Source organism: Dendrobates tinctorius, unplaced genomic scaffold (genome assembly GCF_039654945.1).
Source record: "Dendrobates tinctorius isolate UK_male_01 unplaced genomic scaffold, ASM3965494v1 ptg000062l, whole genome shotgun sequence".
NCBI classification, from domain to species: Eukaryota; Metazoa; Chordata; class Amphibia; order Anura; family Dendrobatidae; genus Dendrobates; species Dendrobates tinctorius.
Window position 1 is genome coordinate 37018040 of NW_027361730.1, and position 21387 is coordinate 37039426.

The window sequence follows — 21387 nt, forward strand, 5'->3', positions numbered from 1 at the left end:
CTGGAGTAAAAGCTATAAAATTCTCTGACTCTACCACTGAAGACTGCAGCCTATCAGCAGAAGGACGCTGTTTAATTTAGTGTAGGCCGGAGCGCAAACTCCGGACGGTCCGTTGGGGTTATAGCCAAAAAACGCCAAGAGAGAGCTAGAAAAATGATCATATTACAAAGCTGGAGGTACGCTTTAAACTCTGATTTTTCACTACTTTTTTTTATCACAATCATATAGTGAAAAGCATAGAGCTGGATGTATCTGCTGTATTCACTATGCATTGATCTGACATGGCTGCATAGATAAAGTAAAAGTAAGACGGTAGAATTCTGGCTCAATTTTCGCCACAAACTGTCTTTCATGACTTGCCATATTTAGTGTATGTTTTACACACATACTGTGTCTTGTCCAACAAGGGGCATAGCTCTGCTGAAAAGGGGTTTGGCTACTATGCCTTGTCCAACAAGGGGGCATAATTCTGCTGAAAAGGGGTCTGGCTACTATACCTTGTTCAACAAGGGGGCATAGCTCAGCTGAAAACAGTTGTGGCCAAAAGTATTGACACCCCTGCAATTCTGTCAGATAATACTCAGTTTCTTCCTGAAAATGCTTGCAAACACAAATTCTTTGGTATTATTATTATTATTATTATTTATTGTTATAGCGCCATTTATTCCAGGGCGCTTTACATGTAAGGAGGAGTATACATAAAAACAAGTACAATAATCTTAATACAAGTCATAACTGGTACAGGAGGAGAGAGGACCCTGCCCGCGAGGGCTCACAATCTTCAAGGGATGGGTGATAATACAGTAGGCGAGGGTAGAGCAGGTCGTGCAGCGGTTTGGTCGATCGGTGGTTACTGCAGGTTGTAGGCTTGTCGGAAGAGGTGGGTCTTCAGGCTCTTTTTGAAGGTTTCGATGGTAGGTGAGAGTCTGATATGTTGTGGTAGAGAGTTCCAGAGTAGGGGTGATGCGCGAGAGAAATCTTGTATGCGATTGTGGGAAGAGGAGATAAGAGGGGAGTAGAGAAGGAGATCTTGTGAGGATCGGAGGTTGCGTGCGGGAAAGTACCGGGAGACGAGGTCACAGATGTATGGAGGAGACAGGTTGTGGATGGCTTTGTATGTCATGGTTAGGGTTTTGTAATGGAGTCTCTGGGCAATTGGGAGCCAGTGAAGGGATTGACAGAGGGGAGAAGCTGGGGAATAGCGGGGGGACAGGTGGATTAGTCGGGCAGCAGAGTTTAGAATATATTGGAGGGGTGCGAGAGTGTTTGAGGGGAGGCCACAGAGCATGAGGTTGCAGTAGTCAAGGCGAGAGATGATGAGGGCATGGACTAGGGTTTTTGCAGATTCTTGGGTGAGGAATGAACGGATTCGTGAAATATTTTTGAGTTGAAGTCGGCAGGAAGTGGAAAGGGCTTGGATATGTGGTTTGAAGGAGAGATCAGCGTCAAGGATTACTCCGAGGCAGCGAGCTTGTGGGACTGGGGAAAGTGGGCAGTCATTTACTGTAATTGATAGGTTCGTAGGGGGGGTCACGTGAGATGGGGGAAAGATGATGAATTCTGTTTTGTCCATGTTGAGTTTCAGAAATCTAGCGGAGAAGAAGGATGAAATAGTGGACAGACATTGAGGGATTCTGTTTAGTAGGGAGGTGATATCTGGTCCAGAGATGTAGATCTGTGTGTCATCAGCGTAAAGATGATACTGAAAGCCATGAGATTCTATGAGCTGTCCCAGGCCAAAGGTGTAAATAGAGAACAGCAGGGGCCCAAGGACTGAACCTTGTGGGACTCCGACAGATAGGGGGCGAGCTGAGGAGGTGGTGTGTGAGTGGGAGACGCTGAATGTCCGGTCTGTTAGGTATGATGAGATCCAGGATAGGGCCAAGTCTGTGATGCCGAGGGATGAGAGGGCCTGTAATAATAGGGAATGGTCCACTGTGTCAAAGGCAGCCGACAGGTCCAGGAGGAGGAGGACAGAGTAGTGTTGCTTGCTCTTGGCGGTTAAGAGGTCATTGGTGACCTTAGTAAGGGCAGTTTCAGTGGAGTGGTGTGACCGGAAGCCAGATTGTAAGCGGTCGAAGAGGGAGCAAGAAGAGAGATGGGAGGACAGTTCAAGGTAGACGTGTTGTTCCAGTAGCTTGGAGGCGTAGGGGAGAAGTGATATAGGGCGATAGCTAGATACAGAGGATGGGTCAAGAGAGGGCTTTTTGAGGATAGGTGTGATGGAGGCATGTTTAAAGCTTGAGGGGAAAACACCCCCTGCGGCAAACTGTAGAGCGAGATTAGCTTGCTGGATATTTTTGGTCACATGGTGCCAGTGGTGGGATAACTAAGATAAGCCCCACTGCGCCTGTGATAGCCGTGTGCCGGCATTGTGTCACGTCCCTCCGTCCGCTGATACACCGGTGTCAGTGGTGGGATTGTAACATAGTGGTGACACAGGGTCCGCTGTCCGTCGCGTTTTGGTGGCAGCGGGACCCCCGTTAGTCGCCTCCGTATTTGGACGAACGGCGGTGGGCCGTTCGTCACATATTGGGAGTATTATTATCTTCATTTAATTTGTCTTAAATGAAAAAACACAAAATAGAATGAAGCAAGAAGCAAAACATTGATCATTTCACACAAAACTCCAAAAATGGGCCAGACAAAAGTATTTGCACCCTCAGCCTAATACTTGGTTCACAACCTTTAGCCAAAATAACTGCGATCAACCGCTTCCGGTAACCATCAATGAGTTTCTTACAATGCTCTGCTGGAATTTTAGACCATTCTTCTCTGGCAAACTGCTCCAGGACCCTGATATTTGAAGGGTGCCTTCTCCAAACTGCCATTTTTAGATCTCTCCACAGGTGTTCTATGGGATTCAGGTCTGGACTCATTGCTGGCCACCTTAGAAGTCTCCAGTGCTTTCTCCCAAACCATTTTCTAGTGCTTTTTGAAGTGTGTTTTGGGTCATTGTCCTGCTGGAAGACTCATGACCTCTGAGGGAGACCCAGCTTTCTGACACTGGGCCCTACATTATGCTGCAAAATTTGTTGGTAGTCTTCAGACTTCATAATGCCATGCACACGGGCAACAGTCCAGTGCTAGAGGAAGCAAAGCAACCCCAAAACATCAAGGAACCTCTGCCATGTTTGACTGTAGGGACCATGTTCTTTTCTTTGAATGCCTCTTTTTTTCTCCTGTAAACTCTGTTGATGCCTTTGCCAGAAAGCTCTACTTTTGTCTCATCTGACTAGAGAACATTCTTCCAAAACGTTTTAGGCTTTTTCAGGTAAGTTTTGGCAAACTCCAGCCTGGCTTTTTTATGTCTCGGGGTAAGAAGTGGGGTCTTCCTGGGTCTCCTGCCATACAGTCCCTTTTCATTCAGACGCCGACGGATAGTACGGGTTGATACTGTTGTATCCTTGGACTGCAGGGCACCTTGAATTTGTTTGGATGTTATTCGAGGTTCTTTAGCCAACATCTGCACAATCTTGCGTTGAAATCTCTTGTCAATTTTTCTTTTCCGTCCACATCTAGGGAGGTTAGCCACAGTGCCATGGGCTTTAAACTTCTTGATGACACTGCGCACGGTAGACACAGGAACATTCAGGTTTTTGGAGATGGACTTGTAGCCTTGAGATTGCTCATGCTTCCTCACAATTTGGTTTCTCAAGTCCTCAGACAGTTCTTTGGTCTTCTTTCTTTTCTCCATGCTCAATGTGGTACAAACAAGGACACAGGACAGAGGTTGAGTCAACTTTAATCCATGTCAACTGGCTGCAAGTGTGATTTAGTTATTGCCAACACCTGTTAGGTGCCACAGGTAAGTTACAGGTGCTGTTAATTGCACAAATTAGAGAAGCATCACATGATTTTTCGAACAGTGCCAATACTTTTGTCCACCCTCTTTTTTTATGTTTGGTGTGGAATTGCAGGGGTGTCAATACTTTTGGCCACAACTGTACCTTGTCCAATAAGGGGGCATAGAACTGCTGAAAAGGGGTTTGGCTTAGTGAGAGGTGCCATGGTTAACTTCTGACATCATGCACCAAAATATGTAGCAAAATTGTGGTGCAACTTTGTGCTACTCAGTAAACCAACTAACAGGTGATGTAAATATGTCCTACTGGAATCAACTTCCATACATCCGAAGATGCAAGAAAAAATGTCTCCATTTTTAGTACTATTCCCTCCCTGCAGAAAGACACAGCATATTTAATTCTGCAAAACCGAGCATCATTACATGAACCGTGTGGTGCCAACATCTTCCTGAACATGACTAACCTCACCCGGTTTCCTGTGTCAGGAACTGAGATAGGCCGAAACAGCGCAGCCAGTTCCTCTATGTGCTGAGCTGTGCTGCATTCACATTCTGGTACATAAAGCCCCAGCATACTCAGCCATGGAAGAAGTACATGATCATGTTATAGGAATGAAAAGTTGTGTTTTCAGACTTCAGAAAGACCTTTGCCATATAAAATGTGATTTACCAGAGCTGCAAGAATCAACATTCATGTGAATGAAACTGAATACTATAAAGTCTCTGTTCCATACATTAAAAAGGTTATCCACATTTTGAGACCATTTTTTTTGTAACTGTTTCATTAAAAATCTTGTACCGTTTGCCTTCTATTGCCCGGTTTGTAGCTGGCTGCAGAATGGGTTGGTCATCTGCTGGTCTGATGAGGAGTTTAACATTTATCTGTCTTTTTCTGAGCCCCTCTTGGCTGATTTATGTCTGCAGATGACCTCAACGTAGAATGTGCAGGGAAACAAAGCCTGTAAAAGCCAAACTGCAAAATGTTTAACACAATTCTAAAAAAATTTAGTCCCAAGTACATGCATTTAAAAAAAAGTTGCAAAAGATGGACAACCCCCTTTAAGGGTACAGCCCACCACAGTCATCTGCAATGTAGATTTTTCCAGACTTTTGAGTTTTGTTGAAAATCTGCCTTTCAGAGTAGGAGAAGTTCATTGTGATAGGGACGCACTGTCACTATTATCCTACGCATGAATCTGCTGCCTGGTTCCATTTTTGGGGTAGGACATCATGGTTTGGTTGCACTGAATGTTACCTGGCTTGTTAGTGCAGCCTGCCTCACAGACATCACCACTCTCCTGAACACAAAATGGCAGCTGGCGTAGGAGCACGAGACCAGACATGTCCATTAGGCGTTTCTCGTTGAGTATCGCTGCACCGTGGAAAAGACTGGTGGACAGGTCGGGTCGTATGCTCCTCTGCCGGCAGCCATTTTGTGTTCAGGAGAGCGGTGATGTCCGTGAGACCGGCTGCACAAACCTGTAACATATTTGGTGCCACATAGCCATGTTCCCAATATATTTATTAATATATAACAACCAGAGCCGAAATGGAAAGGAAGGGAAAGTTTCCACAGTAGATTTGACGGCCACATCCACTCATTTTGCCGGAGTTCCTTAGCTGTATAGTGTGGATGAGGGGCAGCATGATTGTCCCCCGATGGCAGTCATTGGAAAGAAGCTTCTGCATGCTGAATTTCTACATGTCTGTTGGTTCTAAGTGCCCCCTCTCCCTATAACATGCTTGTATGACGTGGTCCGCCATGTTTGAGGTAAATAACTGACTGAGCGTTGGATTCTTCTGAGCTCGGGCCAGGAGCGATTTGCTGACAGTTTCTATTGGAGCCCTGTACGCTGGATGTATAAATGCAGGGAGCGCTGGTGTATTCTGCACTGTGGTTCTCACGGCAGAAACTAATAGAATCCGAACACGCTCAGGACCTTTCTTAAACTTTGTACCTGGAATGCTAAGCGATTAGCCCCCCTGGGACTGTCTTGCCATTTAGTTCGTGTTTCCAGGTTGCCCGGTGCTGTGCAGGTATAGTTAGCCCTATAGTAATGTGCCGGGGTGATGTGTCCTGCTTTAGGCAAATGTGTTTCATTTCTGCTTTTTCTGTTGTGAAGCAAATGGCACAACTTTCAAGTGAAACTGTGTAAACTTCCTGATTTGTCCTATTAAGCGCTTGCGGTGACCTCATCTTGAATAAATGGCTATATTTAATGTGGAAATGTGCAATATATAGTGAAAAAAATGACAAGAACAAAAGTGTCAGAAGTGGAATACTTAAACTGTGCGATCACATAGCTTGCCTGACGTCACTAAGCTGTATGCAGTGATGATCAGGACAAATTACCGCTTGGCATTTTTCTTCTTTGTTTTTAGGAGCACACCGCTCCGCAGCCCCCTGGCTTCCTACAGGGCGGTGCGCTCCTCAGCCGCTGGGTTAGCTGATCGCGCACTTTCCAGTGCTGCAAACAGTCTGCATTGACTCTGCAGCATCATAGGAGCGCAGGGGAACTGAATATGGCTGGAACCAGCCAGCTTCAAAACAGTGATTACAAGCTCTAAGGAAGAGTTTGTAAATGCCTCACTGCTTGTTTAAGGGACCCGCCTCTACTGATAGACTAGCCCATGAGCAGTATGCAATCAAATGTAACATTTTTTCTTGTTCTTGCAAATTGAGATTTTTTTTTTTAGTAACAAGTAAGTTACAAAGATGCTTGTTTTTGCAAACACCTAGTACTGTAAATTGAACAATATAGGATGATGAGTAAAAGCCCTTTAAACTGGTGTCTATAGGTTTCATGAGGCGCCTTTTGTAGTAAAGAGCGCAGGAAAGAGTCTCAGACGAGAGATGGGGTTAAACCACAACGTGTTTCGACGGAGGATCATCTTCATCAGGTGGATGAAACGCGTTGTGGTTTAACCCCATCTCTCATCTGAGTCTCTTTCCTGCGCTCCTAAGACCGTTTTCCATTTTCTCATTGCTCCTATCCTCCATCGGAGGTTTTCGGCTGGAGCTGCGGTGGAGACCTGACGTTCTAATCTGCCCCTGGGTTGATTCCTAAGCGCTCCTTTAAGACCGCTTATCACTGACTCTTATTCGCCTGTTGTAGTAAAGTCCTGTATCCCCCATGAAATACTAATTGTAGAACCTCTTTTCTTAGAGCTCTCCTTTATGCCGTTCCTCTGTTATTCCTCTAGAAATTCATGAATTAATTGACCTCTTGAGGGCTAGTCTATGCACACGGACACGTAGTCTGTATTGATTAAGACCCTTTTGTTAAGGTGAACGTTTACACTCCTTAGGAAAAATAACAAAGGAATGGTAGATTGAAGAGATGCTCCAGAGTTCTTATATTGTGGAGAATACAAGGATTTGCTAATCTCTGCACTTCAGGAGTCACCTTAACGGGATTCTTTATCCTTACTTTAGTAAGTTTATTGGGCTATATACGGTAGATCCTTTTGTTTTTTGTGGGGTGAGTTGAACGTTTCTTAAAGCATCATATAAAATTTTTTTTAAAAATCTTAATGATTTTTTTATGATTTACATTATAATGGCAAAATGCATATCTGCCGGTGGTTTTTTTTTTTTTTTTTTTTTTCTTGCATTGGTTACTGTAAATAAATTAGTTATAAACTGGATTGTTCGCACTATGAAGATTCAAGTTAAGAATTTTTTTTCCTGAATTATTTACATAAATCTTCATTATTTTTAACATTTTTTAATCTTTTAGGAGACTTTTTTCAATTTAAATATATTTTTAAACTACTGTATATTTCAGTGTCATTATTCTTTTTGACATTATATTGCTGGCTGTGCAATGTTTATGCACAGGCAGCAAAATTCCTTCGATATGCTGTAACTTAATGCCTGCATTATTTCTGGACAGCAATGGATTTTTGTTTTTTTAATTTGCAGCCTAGGCTGTCCATATAAAACCCATCAGACCTGGTTACCCCAATTCTGGAACTTTCAAACTTTTGGCAGAACTGTGGTTACCTTTGAATAACTTAAAGGGAATCTGTCACCAGGGGTTTGCCACCTAATCTGAGAGCAGCACAATTTTAGAGATCAAGACCCTGATTCCAGCGATGTCACTTATTGGGCTGCTTGCTGTAGTTTTGATAATCTCTGCTGATAAAACAATGATTTTTGTCACTATAGTACTAGTAAGCCTGCTGTCATGTAGTAATTAGTGATGAGAGAGAATCCCCAGATTAGGTGTTATCAGAGCTCGCTCGGGTGCTATCCGAGTGTTTTTTGGCATGCACGGAAAATGTTAAGAGTCTCCGCAGCTGCATACCTCGCAACTGTTAGTCGCAGCACATGCAGGGATTGACTAACAAATCCAAGCTGCGACACACGCACCTGCGGGGACTGGAACATATTTTTTGGGCATGCCAGAGGCGCTCGGTTAGTACATGAGCATGCTCAGATAACACCTTATCCTATAATGCCTTATCCAAGCACGCTCGCTCATCACTAGCAGTGGTCCATATTGCTGAGCTCTGTATTACTGTACCCACACCACTCACGGCTTTCTGTGTCCACTGTGCATTGGTAGAAAGTTGCCAATCAGTGGTGTCGGCAGGGTTTTGCATAGCTCAGTATTCAAACAACTGGTAGATCTCTGAGCAGCCCAATAAGTAACACATTGTCGAAATCAGGGTCTCTGCCCTTACATCATGCTGCACTCAGATGAGGTAGCAGAAACCCAATGACAGATTCCCTTTAATATAGTGAACACAGGCAAGTGCCAAGTGTAATATAGGCTTTAAGAAAAAGACGAAACGGGCACAGACACACTTGTGAGAGGAGGAATGGAGTAAGACTACGATCATTAAGTATGTAACAAACACATAAAGTATATATAGCATAGCTATGGGAAAGGACTAGCATGAAAATGTTGCAGGGAGTGTTTCTCTAAGAAGGCGTCTAAGTGAATCTATTACCGTATTACTACTGTTTGAGGTTTTGTCAGCCTCTAGTGGATGTAAGATGAAGTAAGATGACGTTTCCCGTGCCACAGTAACCTTTTACTTACTATTTGCAGCACTACACTAATGATGCTGATGGCCTCTGCACCAGTTTAATGAAGCCCAAATTGATGGAGGGAACGGTGGCTGCTCAGGAAGAGTTTTTTCGGAGTAAGTTGCGTAGATGTTTTAACAGATTTTCTGGAAAGTAACTTAGTATATGTTATACTACTGTTGAAATGACTTGTATTCCATTAACTACATAGCTAGAACTGTGTGCTGGAGAATACAGTGCAACCCCTTAGAGATCTCCACCCAACATGGCAAATTAAGAGTGGTGGTCCTCTCACAGAAGGTGGCCAGTAAAAATAATTTATGGTGGAAATGAAAATCTTATAACAGGAAATTGGCTCTGGACATTTGCCCGTTCTTACTGGCATGTACTCCTTTTTCTGTTGTAAACCCTTTCTGTACTTTAAATTCTCTTCTCTAGCACTTCTGCCATCTACAAATACTTGGCTACTACATTGTTCTTTTTTTTTTTTTTTTCTTTTGTTTGGTCCCTTCTTTTTACCTGTAATTCTCCCAGCCTCCTTTTTCATTTTTCTTATTTTTATTCATCTGACTGGTTTTTATTTTGTTTTTTTGTTTTTTATACTATATCTTTCCACGCGTCACCAACTGTATTTTTTTTATCAGGTGGCTGGGCACTGAAGATGAAAGAACTGACCCTTTTGCAGACTATTGGGAGAGGAGAATTTGGAGGTACTTATTTTTCTTTTCATCATTAAAAAGTGGAACTTTACTGTGGGCCATGAGTATACTTTAATACAGGTTCATTTTCTTATATTCAATTAATACACCCACATCCTGAATTAATATGTGCAAAGAGAGGTATTTACCATAGTGGGTTTTCTTCAGATATATAATGGGGAGGTTTAGAACATGTAAGAGATCACAGAACGGCTTCAGATGATGATTTACAGCTGACGTTCTTTCTGATGGAATCGTTCCTTTTTCTTGTCTTTTCCCGTCTTTTCCATCTGTCCCAGACCGACATGACACCTACTTCAGCCAGGATTCAGCTGCAGAGATTACAACAAAAACACTTCTGACTTCTCACATTTCAGCCACCGTCCCATCTATGCCCAACCTACAGAAACTCCTCATCTTGCTGATACCCAAATGCTGAGCCGCTACTGCCGTATGTGTCCCTATTACTGCACCTCCTGTGTGGTGCGGTGTACCCTCTAGATGGTAAAACAAATCTATAAAATATATTAATGCCCTGTGCAAGTGCCCACATTTTGCCCCCTAGAAAGTAATAATGCCCTATGTGTACCCCTTTCACAGTCACGATAACCACTTAACATTTAGTAAAGTTCTGAATCTCCTCCTCCTGAACAGCTCCCCTCTTCACATGATGCTCCCCTATACACAGTATAATAAGTATACTGACCCCTTAGTAGCCCCTAAACTGCTTGATTGCGCCAACACTGTATGATGACCCTCACATTAGCCCCCTCACTGTAATCACCACACTGTATGATGGCCCCCATATAGTATACTGCACTCCTCATAGGCCTCTGTATAGTATCATGCCCTCACCATATGCCTCAGTATAATGCACCCCATAGCCCTCCATATATTATAATGTACCCCCATAGGCCTTCATATAGAATAAAACACTCCCCATAGGAATTCATATAGTATAAAGCACTCCCCTTAGGCCTCCATATACACTGCTCTAAAAAATAAAGGGAACACAAACAGAATACAACTTAAATCAAACTTCTGTGAAATCAAACTGTCCACTTAGGAAGCAACACTAATTGACATTCAATTTCACATGCTGTTGTGCAAATGGAATAGACAACAGATGGAAATTATTGGCAATTATCAAGGCACACGTAATAAAGGAGTGGTTCTACAGGTGGGGACTACAGACCACATCTCAGTACCAATGCTTTCTGGCTGATGTTTTGGCCACTTTTGAATGTTGGTTGTGCTTTCACACTCGTGGTAGCATGAGACAGACTCTACAACCCACACAAGTGTCTCAGGTAGTGCAGCTCATCCAGGATGGCACATCAATGCGAGCTGTGGAAACAAGGTTTGCTGTGTCTGTCAGCGTAGTGTCCAGAGGCTGGAGGTGCTACTAGGAGACAGGCCAGTACACCAGGAGACGTGGAGGCCGTAGGAGGGCAACAACCCAGCAGCAGGACCGCTACCTCCGCCTTTGTGCAAGGAGGAACAGGAGGAGTACTGCTAGAGCTCTGCAAATTTACCTCCAGTAGGCCACAAATGTGCATGTGTTTGCACAAACTGTTAGAAACCAATTCCCTGAGGATGGTCTGAGGGCCCGACGACCACAGATGGGGGTTGTGCTCACAGTCCAACACCGTGCAGGAAGCTTGGCATTTGCCAGTGAACACCAGGATTAGCAAATTCGCCACTGGCGCCCTGTGCTCTTCACAGATGAAAGCAGGTTCACACTGAGCACATGTGACAGAGTCTGGAGTCGCCGTGGAGAGCGATCTGCCTGCAACATACTTCAGCATGATCGGTTTGGCAGTGGGTCAGTAAAGGTGTGGGTTGGCATTTCTTTGGAGGGCCGCACAACCCTCCATGTGCTCGGCAGAGGTAGCCTGACTGCCATTAGGTACTGACATGAGATCCTCAGACCACTTGTGAGACCATATGCTGGTGCGGTTGGCCCTGGGTTTCTACTAATGCAGGACAATGCCAGACCTCATGTGGCTGGAGTGTGTCAGCAGTTCCTGCAAAATGAAGGCATTGTGAAGCCATGGACTGGCCCGCCCATTCCCCAGACCTGAATCCGAATGAGCACGTCTGGGACATCATATCTCGCTCCACCCACCAACATCACGTTGCACCACACTGTCCAGGAGTTGGCAGATGCTTTAGTCCAGGTCTGGGAGGAGATCCCTCTGGAGACCATCCGCTGCCTCATCAGGAGCATGCCCAGGCATTGTACAGTAGGACGGTCATACAGGCACGTGGAGGCCACACACAATACTGAGCCTCATTTTAACTTGTTTTAAGGACATTACATTCCAATTTAATTTTGCGTGTGACTCCAAATCAAGGCCTCCATTAGTTAATAAATTTGATTTCCATTGTTGATTTTTGTGTGATTTTGTTGTCAGCACATTCAACTTTGTACAGAACAAAGTATTCAATGAGAATATTTCATTCATTCAGATCTTGGATGTGTTATTTGAGTGTTCCCTTTATTTTTTTTGAGCAGTGTAGTATAATGCACTCCCCATAGGCCTCCATAAAGTGTAATGCACTCCCCATAGGCCTCCATACTGTATAATGCACTCTCCATAGGCCTCCATACAGTATAATGCACTCCCCATAGCCCTCCTTATTATTATTATTATTATTATTATTATTATTATTATTATGAATCCATTTATTCTATGGTGCTTTACATGTGAAAAGGGGTATACATAACAAAAAAACAAGTACAATGATCTTATAGAATCATTGAATATTAGAATTGAAAGGCACCTCCAGGGTCATCATGTCCAAACCCCCTGCTCAATGCAGCGCAGGATTCACTAAACCAGCTCAGACAAATGTCTGTCCTTTGCTTGAATATTTCCATTGAAGGAGAACTTGCCACTTCTCGTGGCTGCCTCTTTCACTCATTGATCACCGCTGTCAAAAAGTGTTTTCTAATATCTAATCTGTATCTTCTCCCTTTCAGTTTAATTCCATTGCTTCTCGTGTTTCTATGTGTAAATGAGAAAAGGGATGATCGCTCTACACTGCGACATCCTTTCAGATATTTGTACACCGCTATGAAGTCTCCTCTTAGCCTTCTTTTTTGCAAGCCAAACATTCCCAGATACTTTAACCATTCCTTGTAGGAAATACTTTGCTGTCCGCTCACCATCCTGGTAGCCCTTCTATGACCTTGCTCCAGTTTTTCACTGTCTTTTTTTAAAATGTGATGTCCAGAACTGGACACACAATTCCAGATGAGGTCTGCCCAAGGAGTAGAGGTAGTAATTACTTCACGTGATCTAGACTCTATGCTTCTCTTAATACATCCCAGATTTGTTTTTACTTTTTTTGCTGCTGCATCACACTGTTGACTCATGTGCAGTCTGTGATCTATTAATATACCCAAGTCTTTTTCACACATGCTGTTGCTTAGTTCTATTCCTCCCATTCTGTAGATGTAATTTTCGTTATTCTTACCCAGATGTAGAATCTTGCATTTCTCCCTGTAATAGAATGGTATTTAACTCCCTACCCATTGTTCAAGCTTATCTAAATACTTCTGAATCCTTACTGTCTTCTCTAGTGTTGGCTATCCCTCCTAGCTTTGCATCATCTGCAAATTTGATTAGTTTACCTTCAGTTCCTTTATCTAGATGTTTTATAAAAAGATGGAAGAAAACTGGGCCCAGGACAGAGCCTTGTGGTACCCACTTGAAACACTCTTCCAATTGGATGTGCAACCATTTATTACCATTCTTTGGGTGCGATCACTAAGCGAGTTATTAATCCACCTAACCGTAGCCTTGTCAATCCACTACTTGATAATTTTTTCTATAAGGCTACTGTGAGATACTTTATCAAATGCTTTGCTGAAGTCGAGATATACTATATCTACCGCATTTCCCTGATCCATCTTTCATCTTTGAAGGAAATTAGATTAGTCTGGTATGACTTGTTTGCTACAAACCCATGCTGGCTCTTGAACAAAATTAGTCACCAACTGGTACAGGAAGAGAGAGGGACCCTGCCCACGAAGACTCACAATCTTTAAGGGATGGGTGAAGATGCAGTAGGTGATTGAGCTGGTCGTGCAGCGGTTTGGTGGAACGAAGATTACTTCAGGTTATAGGCTTGTCGGAAGAGGTGGATCTTCAGGTTTCTTTTGAAGGTTTCCACAGTACTCCATATAGTATAATGCACTCCCCATAGGCCTACATATAGTATTATACCAAATCAAAAAATCCATTAGTTAGGTGACCCAAACAGATGGCTCTGTACCAACTATCATGATACATTGGCTAGACACCTGGCAGACAAAAATAAATTGTATAGCGATGAGGAAGTGCAAATTTATAACCACCCAAAAAAAAGTATCTGTCAAACCATGCCCTTCGCAATCAACCGGTAGTTACCAGGGTATCAGGTATGGCACAGAACGAGCCTCAACTCGTGTTTTGCATTTGTTTTTTCGGGGGCCCCCAGTTGCTTAGACAGGCAGCAGCTGACAGTCACTGGTAAAAGAGACTTTGTCAGCAGGTTTTTGCTATGTAATCTGAGCGCAACATGATCTAGAAACAGAGATCCTGATGCCAGCTATGAAGTTTACTGGGTGCAGCAGTTGGCGGGGTTGGCCAGGAGGCACGGGACACCTAGTCCTCTAGTGATAATCCCCTGCTCATGAAACACTAATTTTATTAAAGCAGCAAAACACAGGTTAGCAAGTGACACATCACTGGAATCTGGGTATCTTTCCCTTCATCACGCAAACTCTCAGATTACATAACAAAAGCCTGCTGACAGATTTCCTTTAAGGGAGACATAAGAGGCTCGGGAAGTGCTACACTCAGTGACAGGTCAGCTACTATTGGACTAAACGGCACATTATATACACCCTGATAGAGGTCAGCACATAACCTGACAGATGTGCTTTTATGTCAGTTGCTGGGTTTTGCAATTGCAAATTACATTTTGGAAATTTGATGTTCGTATTTTTGTGTCTGCTGCAGTCGTATCTTTGTGTTTCTAGCAGACAAAACAGGAACATGCTGTGCTCCTCTACCTTAAAAGCCCATCTTGTGACCAGGTGTGATGAATAACACTTTGACTACGCTCCACACTTTTATGGCTATAAAAAAAACGTTTTTGTGCTCTGATTTTTTTTTTTAATTTTGTGTGCATTATCTTGGACTTCTAGAACTGGCGAGCTAGAGTTCTTAAAGCACATGAATTCATTTGTCTATATCTTTTTGCCACAGTTTTTCTGCAAACACAAAATTTGTGCATGAATGTTCAGCAGAATGGCAGACCTGATGTACATGAAATTATCAGGCACAAGCAAGCATACCACACTCTGGGGGGGCTTGAATCACTCTATCTCTGTGCATACTGAATAGCTTACCACCATGTTTTACTGAACCTACTGCAGAATAGATATCACAGTTACCTGCTGGATAAAAGAGAGAAAAAGAGACTGAAGAAGCTCATAGACATTATAGGTTTGGCCTCTTTCACACTTCAGTTTTTTGCATCAGTCAAAATCCGCCAAAAGGACGGATGCTGGATCCGTTTTAGAACTGATGACAACGGATGCCACCCATCCGTTTTTTTGACGGATCCGCAAAATGAAGAATTTTAAAGGAATCGCAGTCTGGAAAAGGAGAGAGAGAGAGAATTTTTTTTTTTTTTTTATTGTCCGGCACCCAGAAAGAATTTCGGGTTAAATGAGTGTCTGGAGGATCCGCCAGAGAAAAAAACGTTGCAAGCTCCGTTTTCAAATCTTTGAGGATGGTGACGGACAGCAACTTTTGGCGGATCCTAAAAAAAAAACGGATGCAACGGACGGCAATCCGCCAATAATGGAAGTCAATGGGGAAAAAAACGGATCCTCAAAAGAAAATTGATGATCCGTTTTTTTTTCAAAACCTGGCGGATTGTGACTGATTGCAAAAAACTGAAGTGTGAAAGAGGCCTTAGCTGGCATGCTCAATTGCACATGGAGGCTCAAAGGGAATCTGTCACCATGTTTATGCTTCCCAATTTGACAGCAACAGAAAAGTGTGAGACCCCCTGATTCTAGCAGTATGCTTTTTACTGTTATTTTTTTTTTTTTGCTGTTGCTTTTCCTAAAATCACTATCTAGCTCTGCTAGTCCTCTCAATGATGAGCTCTATCTACCCCTTCTCAAATATTTTTGGCATCTTTCTGTGCATAGGCAGAAAGTTGCAAATTAATGGAGAGGGGGCGTGATAACCAAGGCTCATGAATATCAAGAACTTCATAACAACATTGTTGCTCAGTGGTTAGCATTAAAACCTTGGAGCGCTGGTATCCTGGATTGAAGTCCCACCTAGGGCTACACCTGCAAGGAATTTTGTATGTTCTCGCCTTGTTTTCATGGGTTTATTTCAGGTACTCCGGTTTCCATCCACACTCTAAAGACCTACTGATGTAGAATTTAGCTTGTGAGCCCCAGTGAGGGACAGTGATGATTTCGTTAACAAAGCGCTGTGGAATATGATTGCTCTATATACACAATAATAATAAATAGCAGGATATCATCATTGAGAGGACTAGCAGATCTGCAGTAAATAATACAATGCTTTATTAAAACTACAGCAAGAATGCCAGTATGTGACCCAGCATTACAGTCAGGATTTCTGCCCATACTTTAAACTGTTATGAGATGGGGCAACAGCAATCTGTTTGCAGATCTTTAGGGGTCCTTTCATTTGGTTTAATTTAAACTGAGGACCTCCAATTCGTTCTGATTAACTGTTTCTGCAACCGTTTTTCTTTGGTGTCCCTTTGTGCCAAAATGATTTTACACAAACCCCCACACCCTCTACCTCACTTCCCACTTGGGCGTATGCCAGAGAACTTTTCTGTGGGTGCTGCCTTGTTTTGATTGGCCGACCATCAGAGGGGGGGAATAAAAAGCAAATGCCCTCAGAAGTTCTGTGGTACAGGCTCAATTGGTAGAAGGGAAAATTTTCACTTTTATTACTGGGGGGCATAACTCGAACAGGAGGGTCACAGAAGAAAAGCTGTTCCAGAATCAGAGCAGTGCCAATTGAATTAGGTACTCCGTTTTAATAAAAATAAAAAGGTTCCAGTGAAAGATCCTCTTTAATTCTCCATGCCAGACATCCTCATTTTTGAATGTGATGCTAAACTGGGCAGTGCATGTTTGCATACAGTACCTACAGAGAAGTAGTGTTTAGTCGTTGTAAATTATACACATTACATGTTCCAAGCTGTAATTTTAAATGTTGGTCTTTAATTTCTCCTGCAGATGTCATGTTGGGTGAATACAAGGGATCAAAAGTAGCTGTCAAATGTATCAAGAATGATGCAACAGCTCAAGCATTTGTTGCTGAGGCTCTTGTGATGACGTAAGTGAAGAACTCCTTGTATGAATGCATAGTTTCCATGTATTGGGGAAGGAATAAATTGAGGTACCCTGATCACTTCCAGGTATTTTCAGAAATTTGCACCTCTGGCAGTCAGGACAATTTTTTCACTTGACTTATGGAATGAAAACTTAAATTTTATGTATCCTATTTAAACATTTATAGCAAGAGGAGACACTTGATACACTGACAAAATGCTACTGAGCACTATATCTACCAGAGTGCCGTGATACTATATAGGGCTAAAATATAATTTTTATAAAAGTTTATAGTGGAGACAGAAAGTGTGATCAAAGTTTGATGCACAACACCTGCAAAAAAATGATGGTTTGAAATGTGCATCATCCATTCATACTACCAAAGCTTCTATATAAATATCTACAATAGGAGGGATCGCGTTAAATTCTCAAATAATAAATATACCGTAGATAATCATATGGGACCATTGAACTACAATTCAAATATAAAACAGACTACAACAACACAGTAAATACTATGAAAATCAAGTAAATTCTTTATTGGGATAAATACAGTAACCAGACACCCAAAGATTAAAAAAAAAATGGACAACTGAATGGATAATTCATGTGTCCAACCACATGTCTACAGTGCAGCAGATCGGTCAAGTTGTGAAAAGGGTAGCGGGACTTGGGAGCTCTGTTCTAATGATTGTACGTACAGGGTCCCCAAGAATCATACATTTATCACTTGACATGTTGATGATAATAATGGTGGTAGTAAAAGTTCTTAGTGGCATTTCACTTTTAAGGCTGTGATTAGATCAGAAGCCATTATTGGTGCCATATAGTTTATACTAGGAGATTTCAGTGGGGTGTGTCAATCTGAGGACAAAATTAGTGTTATGCTTTTTTTTATTCTCTCCATCAGAAGCGGTGAATCCCAAATCGGAGGCTTTTAGAACCAATGTGAACAGAGTACAATTTTCCACAACCAGATACATTTGTATGCAAAGCCCATTTGTTCTTTAGTATGATTACAAAAATAGCCGAGTAACTCTATTATGGATGATGTTCTAGTTTATTATGGCAGCTCTGCACCTTATAATGTTGATAGACCTATAGCATAATTCCAATATCCAATTCACAGCAATCCAACTCTTCAATTTGCCTGTTTATTAAAGTAACGCTTAACATGGAAGACTCCCAAAAATATAAAAACGTATCTCTGTAATTCTTTAGAGATAAGTCATGTGCCCCGTTCTCCTCTTCTGGATCCTAATAAACATGGAGGGCAGGATTATCATTCATTTATAGATTTATGGGCCTCTAAATTTGTATAACCTGGGCATTCCCTAGTCGTCACGTATTCTCTATCTGGAGTAGATAATGTGACCCTTCTTTAACTGAAGGAATGATTTGTATTTTCAGGCAATTACGACACAAGAATCTGGTTCAGTTACTGGGCGTGATTGTAGAAGACAGGAGCAGCCTGTTTATCGTCACAGAGTTCATGGCAAAGGTAAATTCTGGCTTCCATGAAGGTCCCAGAATATTGATCTCGTCACCTTCTTGCCCATATATTACTTGTGCACCCCATTGTTCTGACTAGTTGTATGTTTGTCTTTCCTAGGGGAGCTTAGTAGACTATCTAAGATCTCGAGGAAGATCGGTGCTGGGAGGGGATTGTTTACTGAAGTTTTCTTTGTAAGTATTCCCAAATAATCCCTTTGGTGTTAACATGAAGACAAATATTTGATGTCATTACCTCAAAAAGTTCTTACAAAACTACAATAAAACAGTGATTTCCAAACCGGTGTACTGGGAAATCTGTCTTATACAGTGAAAGGCTCTTATTATGTTGGCTAAACCTGCTGATATCGATGGGTTCAAGAGATTTCGATCCAGCATGTCCGATTTTGGACTGCTCTCCCGGAGATGAGTCATCACCAGGCATGTCTGCACCGGCTTTCTCACAGAACACACGAGATCGCTGTTCTGAATGATTGCTCATATGTATGTGAGAGCCTGCTGAATGATCAGCTGAAGCTTCGTTCAGAACATAGCCAACTAATCAGTATGGCTGACTTTATGGGCTTCAGGTGGTCTTTTTCTAGTTTATGGCTCATCTATGAAGGTTATCACCTTGGATTGCAGTGCCACAAGTTATCCCCATTAAAATGCTTATCCACTATTGGTGTTGCTCACAACCACAGGTAGAATGAGTCTTTGTGGTCCTCTGTTCACTATGAATGCCTTTTGTTTTTCTTAGAGACGTGTCAGAAGGTATGGAGTATTTAGAAGACAATAACTTTGTGCACAGAGATTTAGCAGCACGTAATGTGTTAGTCTCAGAGGACAATATTGCCAAAGTCAGTGATTTCGGACTCACAAAAGAAGCATCTGCAACACAAGACACCAGCAAATTGCCTGTGAAGTGGACATCGCCCGAGGCTCTTCGAGAGAAGGTAAGTGGCGTTTGAACATAGTTGGCAGCATCATGACTTAGCTGGATATGTAAATAACCTCAATCTGCTCCAAGCTCTGAGATATTTCCATTCGATTTCTTAATTTAATTTTTCTACTACTTTTGCAAATATGATATATTTAGGGGGTGCAGAGGTAGTGGTGCTGGGGCACTGGTGATTCTGGGGTTACAAAAGCTTAAAGAATACTGGAATTTTAAAACTGACACTTAGTGGCTGCTACAGATATTGCTCAGGTGATGCAAGGCACACTTCCAGGCATAATTATGCATCTTAAAGAGGTTATGGGTATAAGCCACTAATTAGCTATAGTCCTTACTATTCCAAAAGAGCAGATTTTCAGTCTGGCTTTTAACCTGCTCTACTCTGTCAATCAACAGACACGGTCGCATAACAATATCTGTCATGGATCCACCAGGTGATTTCCCAGTAGTTAACAGCCTCATAAAACTTTGCATGTAAAACTGAAGATTTTAGCATCTAAAGTCTCTAGAAATAGATACCGAAAAGCAAAAGTGAATAAAAATGAATTCAATTTTTAAAGAAGTTACAGGTTATCCAGAGGATAGCTAATATGTTACTTATCACTAGGGTCCTATTGCTGACGTCCCGCAGTCATGAGAAGTGAGACACAAGACTCCCTAGTTATATAGAGCATCAGGGAAACCTAAGCACTGCCCACCATTCAGTGACAGCTGGAGATGGCTGGCTGTTCCGTAGACTGTGAATGGAGCAACAATGTTCATGCCCGATCCTTGCTTCTTTCAAATGAGTGACACTGGGCACCTGTTTTTGTATATTTGTTGGTAGCTCCAAGCTGTATGATCCCCAATTTCTTGCCATTCTTAAAGATTAGGAGTAGAAATGTAAATTTCTTTGCATCATTTACAACATTATAATGTATATTTTTTACAGAATTTTTCAACAAAGTCTGATGTGTGGAGTTTTGGAATACTGTTGTGGGAAATCTACTCATTTGGGCGAGTGCCTTATCCACGCATTGTAAGTATATTGGTTGTTACTTATCAGCTGAAAAGGCTATTGCCAGCAGGTAGAATTCATACAGGGAACTGTATATGTGAAATAAGATTAGTAAGGGCTCTATATCTCTTCAGTAATATAATTATCTGCATACATACGGCTAAATGTGAATGCTATTTATGCTATGGTTCAGAACTTTCTGCTTAGTAAAGTGCTAATTTGTCCACTGAACCTCTCCAATCACTAGACCTCAAGCTCCTGTTAGGCTGTGTGCACAACATTGTGTTTTTGATGGTTTTTTTTCTGTGCAGGTTTGTAACAAACCCTGGCTGGTTTCCTGATGCCACAAAGTGAATGAGATTGAGTTGCTTATTTGTGATTTGCAGATTTAAATCTGCAGCATGTCAATTCTTTCAGCATTTTTGATGCAAATTTCAACCATGCTAAAGAGTGGGGAACAATCTGCAGCAAAAAAGCGCTTGTTTTATTCGGCGATTTTTATTTTTTTATTATTTTTTTTTTTTCCTGCAGAGAGATGCAGAGAATTCTTCACTAAATACTTAACATGTGCACAAGCCCTTATCTGCTCACAGATGAATTATTCCAATTTGTGTAACACCCATGTAGAGGTCGTTGGAGGTATTATCAAATTTGAAAGCTATTCCCTAACCATGCAATAGTGGTAACTTTACCATCGCTGAGAGTCCGACCACCATGGTCCCCAGCAATTCTGAGAACTGTGGCTCTGAAAGAGGTCGGCTAATTACAGTTGGACATTGATCGTGGACACTACCATTCTATTCAATCTTAGTGGGAACCCCAGAGATTGCCTAGCGCTTTGCTTGGTTGATGTTCAGCACTCCTAATAGAATGGATGGAGCGGCGGTGTGCATAATCGACCTGCACTGCATTCAGCCTGGGCTCTTCAGAGTCACCATGATTGGGATCACTGGGGGCCCCAGCGATTTGAATGATATCCTGTGGTTGGGGGGTAGTAACTTCAAAAA

The 21387-nt window shown here is 42.2% G+C and overlaps 1 protein-coding gene across 3 annotated transcripts in view; it reads left to right on the forward strand.

The window, feature by feature from the left end:
• The window catches only part of CSK (C-terminal Src kinase), a 109050-nt gene that overhangs the window by 82813 nt on the left and 4850 nt on the right, over positions 1 to 21387 (forward strand). For all 3 annotated transcript variants that reach the window (XM_073579545.1, XM_073579544.1, XM_073579546.1), the window contains 7 exons: positions 8866 to 8959; positions 9488 to 9553; positions 16839 to 16938; positions 18345 to 18435; positions 18547 to 18620; positions 19186 to 19381; positions 20315 to 20401. In XM_073579545.1, the coding sequence (XP_073435646.1) occupies positions 8866 to 8959; positions 9488 to 9553; positions 16839 to 16938; positions 18345 to 18435; positions 18547 to 18620; positions 19186 to 19381; positions 20315 to 20401 (708 nt within the window). The remainder of the gene's footprint in view (positions 1 to 8865; positions 8960 to 9487; positions 9554 to 16838; positions 16939 to 18344; positions 18436 to 18546; positions 18621 to 19185; positions 19382 to 20314; positions 20402 to 21387) is intronic.